The sequence below is a fragment of the Lactuca serriola genome, chromosome 7, assembly GCF_051521515.1.
Source record: "Lactuca serriola cultivar US96UC23 chromosome 7, Lser_US96UC23_V15, whole genome shotgun sequence".
NCBI classification, from domain to species: Eukaryota; Viridiplantae; Streptophyta; class Magnoliopsida; order Asterales; family Asteraceae; genus Lactuca; species Lactuca serriola.
Window position 1 is genome coordinate 182,573,497 of NC_136414.1, and position 11,393 is coordinate 182,584,889.

The 11,393-nt window shown below is 35.2% G+C and overlaps 1 protein-coding gene across 1 annotated transcript; it reads left to right on the forward strand.

Annotated features, from left to right (window-relative positions):
• The first annotated feature begins 3,470 nt into the window (after positions 1 to 3,470).
• On the forward strand, positions 3,471 to 5,574 carry LOC145062151 (tubby-like F-box protein 7). Its single transcript, XM_079009786.1, has 4 exons — positions 3,471 to 3,894; positions 4,451 to 4,538; positions 4,658 to 4,787; positions 4,908 to 5,574. The coding sequence occupies exons 1-4, from the start codon at positions 3,535 to 3,537 to the stop codon at positions 5,440 to 5,442; spliced, it is 1,113 nt and encodes a 370-aa protein (XP_078865912.1). The 5' UTR covers positions 3,471 to 3,534; the 3' UTR covers positions 5,443 to 5,574.
• Positions 5,575 to 11,393: the final 5,819 nt, after the last annotated feature.

Sequence of the window (11,393 nt, forward strand, 5' to 3'; positions counted from 1 at the left end):
TTAGTGCCTACAAAACGATAAAAGGAATATTAAGAGAATATTATCAAAACACTAGCCATGAATTAAAGTGACAAGCAAAGATATACATCATCTATCTAAATCAGGATTCATATTTAGTCATTAAACTATCGGAATCTCATTACCAAAACACTAGAAAATATGTTAACACACTAACATAGGTTGAGAATACAACGAGTGCTAACTTAAGGAATTCGACAAAGTGTTTTCACGCTTATGAAACTTGTGAACTCACCAACATTATCTTGAACCTCTCAAAATCACATGTATTCCTCGGTCATCCAACATAAATAAAAGATTATTCAACCAAAGAATACGAACGACTCTCAAACTACCAAAGAAGATGGTGATTAAGGCAAAAATCAACATGAAAGCCTCTCCCATAACCCAACATTCTGGAACGTCGCGCCGATCGGTGCTTCTGCCACCAGGGCGAGGGTGTGATAACAATGTTTATATGGGAGGAGTTTGCCCCGCCGAGGTGTCATTTCATAAATTAAGTGAGATAACACTTAATAAATACCATGACATGATCATGCAATGTTTATAAACTCATACTTAATGAGTTATAAATATAAATAGTATAATAGCTTATGCAGAATTATAAGGGTGAAGTTGATTATTTTTATACTTTTAAAAAATGTGGCATGACTTTATTTTATATAACTTGATAATACAAATTTTTATATAAAAACGCATTCTGGTCATGAGAACCGTCACAGTTTGATATACTCATATATTCACCAAATTTAATACTTTCAGATTTGAAAAAACGATATTTTTAAATGAGTCCAAATACACTTTTACAACTCATTTATTTTTATACTTTTGATAGAAAAATACGTATTTATAAAAGTTTGTCAACCAGATAAATTTTATAAAACACTTTTGGCTATAAAACAATACTTTGTGTCAAAACCTGTAGAACCCACCAACATTTTTTGTTGATGTATCTTAATGCATGTATTCTCAGGTTATTTAGAAGACCGAAAGTGTTCACATAGAAGACTCTCTGTTATTTTTATTATACCTTTATAAACGCCAGATTGTTAGGCATGTGTCACAATTTAGTAATAGCCATTGTCAATGTAATTTCTATTCTGATAATAATAGAAGATTATATTCGCACTGTTCAATGTATGTTCAATAATTGTGATTGCTGATTTATGTTGTGCACCTTGGCGTTTCTGCCGGTGGCCGGGGGTGTGACAAAATTGAATGCAAAAACTTGTCGTTTGGTGGTCGCCTAACTCTTATTAAATCAGTCCTAAATAGATTTCCGCTTTATTACTTTTCTCTATTTCGAGGGCCAAAGAAGTTCATTAACACTCTTGAAGGCATTAAAAGGAGGTTCTTATGGGGTGGTGATGAGGATAAAATGAACATTAATTAGGTCTCTTGGGAGGTTGTCGTTAAGCCGATAAACATGGGTGGTCTTGGTGTTAGATGTCATAATTCGACAAATTTATCTCTTCTTGCTAAATGGTGGTGGGGGCTTAAAAATAAGTACGACTCCTTATTGTTTTTCTGTATCAAATCCATTCATAACTTATTGATAATTGATGGGAAACCAATGGCTAAGATGTCAATAAAAGGAGTGTGATTGAGTATCTCTCGAATTGATATGGAATTTGAAGCGAAGTGTATTTCTATTAATAACTTGTTTAAAATGGTTGTTGGTATTAGAGGCAAAACCTTCTTTTGGAAGGATGCTTGGTGTGGTAACATGGTTGTTGAAGGACTTATGTTTAAATCTTTATGCCTTGGAGGAGAATAAAAATTGCTTGCTTATGGATATAATCAATTTTAATATTGATTTAGGTCAAGGTGAAATTGGAAATAGTCAAGGCAAATTAGAAAGGGGAGAGAGGAAAATCAATTCTCTGTTTTGAATAGGTATCTGGCTGATTTTCAGTTCAACCAGGGCTACGACAAATGGATTTGGAATGGAAAATGTGATAATCATACGTTCTCGGTGAAGGCTTTTAAAAATCTTATTGATGATCCAGAAGTTGGTAACGAGCATAAATTCACTTTTGTTAATTGGATTCCAATTAAACTAAACTGCTTTACTTGGCTTATGACGAAGAATCGTATTCCTTTGTATACAAATCTCGAGAAGCGTGGGATAGTTGTGGATTGTACTATGTGTCCTTTCTTTTTGAGCTTGATGAAAATCTTGATCACATGTTTTTTTTTTTCTATTGTTTTTAAACTGTGGGAGTGGTTGATAAATTAGTCTTTAATCCTCAATCACATCCATGTTTCGTGTGCTGATCTTGTCGATATGTTGGAGTCGAAGGATAGAAGCAAGAAGGTGAACAAGTTGAAGTTGTCGCTATGCAACACTGTGCATGTTGTGGAAAGAAAGGAATGTAATCGTTTTTTGGAAAAAAAGGCGAACAATTATACTTATTGGAGACGATATTAGTACATGCACCTTTAATTATATCAAACATAGATCTAAGTTGAATTTGCTTGATTGGTTTTGTTGGCGTATGTCTCCTATGTCTAACGTTTTTTTGTAATCTGCTAGAGCTTCTCGCTTTAGCATGTTTTGTTTTGTTCTAATAATAATTGCTCGCCGTTCAAAAAAAAGTTGGAACCTACGATTAATCAAGGACCAGAATAAGTTTGAATTTTTCGCCCATTTTTTTTCGTAAGCACGTCAAAAAACATGGATCATCTTTTTTGCAAGCAGGTCAAAAAAACATGGATCTGAACAAACCCAATACATGTGACCTTAGATTTGGACAAATCTGATTGTTTGGACCGGATCTTGACCCACGTATGTCTCATTCATCTTTAATTTTTTTTTACACAAATCCAATACATGTGACCTTGGATCTGGTCAAATCCGATTGTCTGGACCGGATCTTGACCCAAGTATGTCTCATTCATCTATCATTTTTTTTACAGTTTTAGTACACACTTTTTAATTTTTTTTACAAACTTACAAATATAACTTTTCTTCATAGTTTTTGCACAACTTTTATTTTTTTTATGTACAAATTTTGTCCAAATCTTTTTTATTAATTATTCCCAACTTTGTTATTTCATTTATCTTAAAGCTTGGTTTTTTTATTTAAAAAGAATACCACTTTTTATAATTTATTTTGCATCTTTTTTAACAACTATATTTTTATGAATTCACTTTTTATATATAAATTTCCGCAACATCATGGTGTATCTTTAATTTTAAACAAATCATGTAAGGACCCTTTGAATATATAAAAAAAACTACACGATTCTTTTTCTCTTTTTAAAGGGACAACATGGGGTATATGTTTACATGAATAATTAATTGTTAAAATAAAATAATAAACGCATTTTGAATCTGTCCGTCAAAATCCATCTGCTGACTGACACGTAAGCACTAGTTTCACCACAATTTTCTCAATTTGCTCGAATTCATTTTATCGTTTCTTCCAATTCTTCTTCTTCTTCTTCTTCTTCTTCTCTCTCTCTCTCTCTCTCTCTCTCTCTCTCTCTCTCTCTCTCTCTCCAGTCTACACGATGTCGTTGCGTAGGTCGTTCCTATCACGTCGAACCAGCAGCCGGTCGAAGTCGTTTAAGGAATTGACGACCTTATCAAAACCGCCGGAAATTAACATTGCTGCTGTTCCCGGAGACGACGACGTTGTCGGTGAACAGAACGGCGGCGAGAATAATGGACGAGATTCGTGGTCTAATATGTTGCCAGAGCTCTTAGGCGAGATAATCAAACGAGTGGAAACGAGCGATGACCGGTGGCCGCTCCGGAGAAATCTGGTTGCTTGTGGATGTGTTTGTAAAAGCTGGAGAGAAGTTACGAGACAGATCGTAAAGCCTCCTGTTCACAGCGGGAAGATCACATTCCTTTCATGTCTTAAGCAGGTACGATTTGGCTGTATATTACCTGATTTTAATTTGTTTCAAGCTTTCCTTGATTTTTATGTCGTTGATTCCACAGAGACTAGAATCAATGAATTAAATATAGTTAGTTAGTTTGTTTTTTCAATTTTCTTGTTGAATTGCTTTAGATTTATGTTTAGTCAGAAGATTATCCAGTTTGTTATGGAGAAGCTTTTGATTAGCTCAAACAACTGAAAGCAAGTAGCACAAGTCAAAACTCGATAAAGTCAATTCTATTGTGATAGCGATTATGAACAGTTTGGTAGCTGTTCATGGTTGACAATTTTGACTAGGTCTTATTTCGAAGTATTGTCCAGTAACCACGTCGTTCATTAGAATATTGTTTACTTCATCGTCAAATCCACATGGTAAATTGGGGAATATCTACCTAATGATGCTTCGTATATAATTTCTGCAAATTGTTACCTTCTAAGTTTCCATTGATCACATAATACATTATAATACATCCTTGAAATTTACCAATGTTGTTAATGGATGAACAAGCTTGATTATCTAACCTATTTTCATGTCTTTGCAGCCTGGGTCACGTGATTCTCCAATTCAATGCCTGATTAAAAGAAACAAGAAGAACTCAGTGTTCTACCTCTATCTAGCTGCTACTCCATGTAAGCATCCATAGCTTTAATCTCTTGATGAATAATGTATAGATCCTGACATGAGAGAAGATGATATTTCTGGTGACTTGTAATTAAAGTATTAATCATTTGGATTCCATTTTTGGCAGCATTTACAAACAAAGGTAAGTTTCTTTTAGCTGCAAGAAGATACAGACATGGTGCTCACACTGAATACATAATATCACTTGATCCAGACGATTCATCTCAAGGAAGCAATGCTTATGTTGGTAAACTAAGGTAAGTGACTATTTCTTTTTTTGTACTTAATGGGTTAAGCACTTAATCTAGCTATACACCTATGCATTGATGCTTCTTTATGACTTAATATAGACATAATGACGATTTTACCCTTCACAGGTCCGATTTTCTTGGCACAAAGTTCACAATATATGACAGCCAACCACCAAACAATGGTGCAAAACAATTGAGTAGCAAATCCGTGAGGCGAATTGCAAACAAACAAATAAGCCCACAAGTTCCATCAAGCAACTTTGAAATTGGAGAAACTTCATACAAATTCAACCTTTTGAAATCAAGGGGTCCAAGAAGAATGGTGTGTTCTCTAACATCCACATCACCAGATCAACAGTTTGACTCTGGTCAAACTCAAACCCTTTTGAGAAACAAAGCTCCAAGGTGGCATGAACATTTGCAATGTTGGTGCTTGAATTTTCATGGGCGGGTGACAGTTGCATCGGTTAAGAATTTTCAGTTGGTGGCAACATTGGACCCGAGTCAACCGGGTGGGAAAGGTGATGGTGAAACGGTTTTGCTTCAGTTTGGAAAAGTTGGTGATGATATGTTCACTATGGATTATAGACAACCATTGTCGGCTTTTCATGCATTTGCCATTTGCTTGACTAGTTTTGGGACAAAGCTTGCATGCGAATAATAATGGTTTGATTTAATTTTAGGAGTTGTGATGTATATATAATGCTCTAAATTTCTTTTTTGTTTACTTTTGTAGTGTAAAAATGAATAATTAAAAAATTTATAATGATAACATGTATCAGACTTATGTTTATGTTAATGTAGTGGTATAGTGCAATGTTAGTGTATGGGACCACCAAATTTTATACCTAAAGGTTTAAGAGTATATGTTAACTGTTTTTCCACCTTCCAGTGTTGCATACATAGATTGTTCTATAATTTCAATTTTAAGATTATAGATGCTTGAGTATGCATAAACTCCCCACTACTAAAGTGTATTGGATCTTTGTATCTCATTTCTTTTAAGATCAATTTGGGATAATGTTACAAATTGAATATGTCTCCTTTAGCGATAACCTATCTCATGGTGTACGATCTTTCATTTCAAATTCAATTAGATTTTCATTGATATAACTCTTTTGTGACAATAACACGAAAGTGATATATTATTATAATTATTCCTAATACAAAAAGAGATGTCAACAATTTCTTCCATTTCAAAAGCTCTTTGTTACAAATTTCTTGGTTTTGTGCATTAAGCTTATATTGTTACTCGCAAGAATAATGTCATCTACATATAACATCATAAAGATAAATTTACTTCCATTTAACTTGCGATATACACAATCATCAACAATATTTACCTCGAAACCATAAGAGATGATGATGCGATCAAATTTGTGATACTATTGATTGAAAACCTTTTGAGACCATATATGGATTTTAAGTTGATAACCATGGCTTTGGATCTCCCAATATAAAGTTTTCTAGTTAAACCGTATAAATCTTTTCGTCAATGTCTTCATTTAGAAATTAAATTTTTACATCTATCTGATGTAGCTCTAGGTCAAAATGAACCACAAGTGACATTATCATTTTAAAAGAGTCTTTCGAGGATATTATAAATAATGTCTTTTTATAATCTATTCCTTCTTCTTGACTAAATCCTTCTTCTTGACTAAAGCCATCCGAAACTCAAATATGGTTCTTACATTTAGGCAACTCGACGAGATCTATAATACCTGTATTTTTTATAATACTTTACTATGTTTTTTTTACGATGTTAGCTATCTATTACTAAAATTAGATAGATCATAAAATAATATCTATTATATATTGGGCAATATTTGGTATTCCAATACCATATTAATTTGAAATATATTTACATTTATTTCATAACTTACGACTTATTCGAAGAGATATTTAAAGATATTTATCGTAATTATATTTTATGTATATATATGTTACATGTAGTAAATTAGTCAAAGTTAGTTAAGCATATGTTAAGACGCATTAGAAAATATATACATTTCATGATAAAACAATTGATGAATTGCATGTTAAGGAAACAATTAAAGAATAGTCTTCAAATTAAAAACATTTGGGTATTTTAAGGATATGTAATGTAAAATAGTACAATGTAATGGATAATTTAGTCAAATGATACCATAGAAAAAATGTGCTGATAAATTGTTTATTAAGCGATATAAACATACATGGATTTCTTAAGGCTATGTTTGACGTATTAGCTGAAAAGCTAGCAGATAACTGAAAAGCTAGCTGTTAAATAAAAAGCTAGTTGATAGCTGAAAAACTAGTTGATAAAAAATAACGTTTGGTAAAACTAGCTGAAATATATAAAATTACATAAAAGGACATGTAAGAGTATATGTTTCTATAATTAATGAAGGGGTGTATTTGGAAAAATTTTAAAAAGCTAGTCTAAGTAGCTTTTTTAAAAGCTAGCTTATAAGCCACTTTTTAGCTTACCAAACACGACAACATAAAAAAGCTCGAAAAATAAACTAGCTTATCAGTTAGCTGTGGTGCGCCAAACACAGTCTAAGTGACGTCGTCGCAAATTGTTCAATCTTATCCGATTTACATGTTAGTATAAATAGAAGCATCGACTATTATTTTCAATCATTCAATTCAACTAAAAGTTTCAAAGAGACCAAAGAGTTACTATCGAAACTAATTATGATTTGATGATCATGAGTGACCATATAAGAGGAAGTGATTAGTGTGTCATGAGTGACCCTATAAGGGAAAGTGACAATATTGATACTAACAGTATGTGTTAGAATCCATGTATTACGTGATCATGTAAATTTATATGTTATTAGAAGATATATTATTAATATAATTGGTGAGTACTGTGTAGGCTCACCATTCTTTATACTTACCTGTTGTTTATTAATATTTTTCAAGATCCTTCGGGGTGAATAAAGGGAAGAACGCGACTTGATTACAACATCATCCACATTATGTTTAAAATGTTTTAAAATCTTTGTTTAAAAAGCTTCTGCTAGTTATAACAACCCAATTTTCCATTTTTTTTTCATTTTTAAATAACCAACACATTCTCATAAAACATGAAATCTCAATAACAATTGTTTTCAAAATCCACAACGTCAAACATTTTATTCAAATATCAGAGTGTCCCTAATAAGATGTCAGAGAGAGTGCATGTCACGCCATCACGCCGGGCCCTTGACCTTAGGCTCTGAAGTACCTGAAATAATCAACAAACTGTAAGCTAATACTTAGTGAGTTCCCCATAGCATACTCCACACAATCTACATAATCACAAACCATATAAGCTATAATAATTACATATACCACATAATCCATGTATACATAACATATCAGGATGTCATGGGAACCCTCCAGGGTCTTATACTGAATGCTACTGGAACCCCCACATGGTCTTATCTACCTGCCATGGGAACCCCCACATAGTCTCCACTAACTGCCATTGGAACCCCCCACATGGTCTTTACTAACTGCCACTGGAACCCCCACGTGGCCTTGACTACCTGCCATGGGAACCCCTACATGGTCTTCACTAGCCAAAGAAATATCATACAAGCTAAACATGAAATCATACTAGGATGCCATGGAAACCCTCCAAGGACTTACACAAGTGCCATAGGAACCCCCTGTTGGCCTTAAACTACTGCCACGGGACCCCCCCCCCCCCCCCCCCGGGGGGTCTTCTATATAAATGTCTTACCGACATATCATATAATCAACTAACAATCCCAATATCATATAATAGGCCGACATTGGCGCCTTAGACCCATTGGTATGGTGAGGAGACTCACCTTTCAAGAAATGCTGACCCGATAAAGTCAATCCCAACTTGCTGCTCCAACTCAACTGCCTACATTCATCATGTGACTAACTTTGTAAAAATCCCGAAATACCAGAAATACCCTCAAAGTCAAACTTGGTCAACCATGGTCAGAGTCAAGGCCAACAGTCCATGTTGACCTAACTCGTCGAGTGCATCCAACAACTCGTCGAGTTCCTTCAGTGTTCAGAAGACCGAGAAAAACCTAACCAACTCGCCGAGTCATCTTACCAACTCATTGAGTTCACTCTGTATACCGAAAAAGGGAGAACCCGATCCAACTCGTCGAGTTTTCCCCATGTCCTAACATATTCATCCTTTTTGGTCGAATCTAAAGCCCCAAACTACAAATCCAGTCCCTTAGGACTGAAATATCATGTAAAGTTGCTAACTTTACGTGAATGCAAGGCCTCAAGAGGCTAAAACACTAAAACTAGGCTTAACAGAAGGTTTTAGGGCATGGAGGATGGCTAAAGCTTGATAAAGATTGAATCTTTAGGCCCAAGGGCGCCTAAGGTGTCCAAATCTGAAGTTACAACTTCAAATCATGATCTACTCCAAAAATGGTTCCAAAATGGCCTAAAAATGCACTAAATATCCATGGGAGAAGATCTAAGAACAAGAGGTCAATGTAAAGACTTTTTACATCCAAATGGTTGCTAACACATGGTAGATGCCAGATCTATAGCTTCCTCCTCACTCCAATCACTTCAACCTTCAAGTTTCCTTCTAAAGAGCACAAGATTCACTCTCCAAAGCTCACACACACACTCAAGAAAGCACTAAAGCACGGCTAGGGTTTCTCTTCTGACAGTAAGGGTGATGAGGGAGGCCACAAATGAGCCATAAGTTCTTTATATAGGGCACAAAACCCTCAAAATTAGGGTTTTGCTTTCCAAAGCCTACTCGTCGAGTTGGGGCCTTCCAACTCGTCGAGTAGACCCTCCATCCCGCATCCATAACGAATCCTACTCGACGAGTTGGAGCTCCCCAACTCGTTGAGTCCCAGTCCAAAACCCTAAAATTTTGAGAAATAAATGATACTTGAAACAAGCGCTACAGATCTCCCCCACTTGAACTAGACTACGTCCTTGAAGTCTGGTGATGCAAACAAATCCAGGTAGTGCTCCCGCATCTCATCCTTCGGCTCCCATGTCCATTCCGAGCCCTTCGGTGCTTCCATTTCACCTTCACTAACTTCACCTCTTTGTTACGAAGAGCCTTAGTCTTCCTATCCAAGACCGAAATGGGCCTCTCAATGTAGTTCAGACTCTCATCCACCTGAATGTCATCCAAAGATATAACTGTAGCCTCGTCAGTGACACACTTATGGAGCTATGACACATGAAAGGTGTTGTGAATCTGGTTAAGCTCGTCCGACAGATCCAAACGATAAGCCACCTTGCCCACCTGGGAGATAATCCTGAACGGACCAATATACATGGGGCCCTAACTTGCCCCTCTTCTGGAACCGAATGACACCCTTCCATGGTGACACTTTCAGCAATACAAAGTCCCCCACTTAGAAATCGAGGTCCGATCGGCGCTGGACAACATAGCTTTTCTGATGGCTCTGCACAACTTGCAGCCTGTCGCGCACCTGCTGGATCAACTTGGTAGTCTTAAGCACCACCTCGGTGCTTCCCATGAATCGGTGCCCAACTTCACCCCAACAAACTGGGGTCCTACACCTCCGACCATACACCATCTCAAACGGGGGTCGGTCGATACTAGCATGATAACTATTGTTATACGAGAACTCTGCTAGTGGGAGGTATGTATCCCAACTCCATCTAAAATCCAAAATGCATGCCCACAACATATCCTCGAGCGTCTGGATCCTCCCCTCGCTCCAGCCGTCTATCTGGGGGTGGTATGCAGTGCTAAAGTACAATTGAAAATTCGGAACAAGGTTGTATGTGCTCTTCAATCATCTCGAGCTCTTCTCTTTAGAACTGGAAGTACCTGGAACATAAACTAAAAAACATAAGCACGGAGCTTAGTGAGTTTCCTTAAAAGTCACTTAAAGGAGCATAGACCACCAAAATCAAGATCAAGGCTTAAGAACACTCAAATATGCTATTAGGGTTGGATCTTAGGGTTTTAGGGCAATAGAGGCTGATAAAAAGACCATCCCTAGGGACTTAAGGAGCTTACTTTAATGTTACATATAATATAAATGTATATTTTTAAAACTTTTTCAAAAATACCAAGGGTTTAATCTTTTAATAAATTAAACTTTTTCACTTAATTAATTTTAAACCAATTTATGGGTTTTTCAATTATCTTTTAATTAATCACTTAATTAAATTAATAATAAAATCCATATGGATGTATTTTAAACTTTTCAAAATACTTGGGGTTTTAAATTTTCAAATTTCAAAATTAAATAATTATATTAAATTCAAAAATAAAACCAGTGATTTAATAATTATCTTTTAATTAAACATTTAATTAATTTATTAAATCAATTTAGGATGATCCAATTAAATTAATCAAGATAATTTAATCCTAATCCTTTCCCCTAATTTCGAAAATAATGGGTAGGGATATATCCAATTTTATAATTATCCTATTTAACTAGATAAGCTGATAATTACCAAAAATAAGATAACCCTATCAATAACCCTAAATTTTCAAAAAATACCTAATCTAAGGGAGGAAAGCAAGGATTTCAATCCTTATCATAAATTCGAAAATCGAAATGGTTAGGAAACCCTAATCTTCGAATCTGGAGGGACAAGGGAAAGGGTTAAAACCCTTTCCAAAATTTCGAA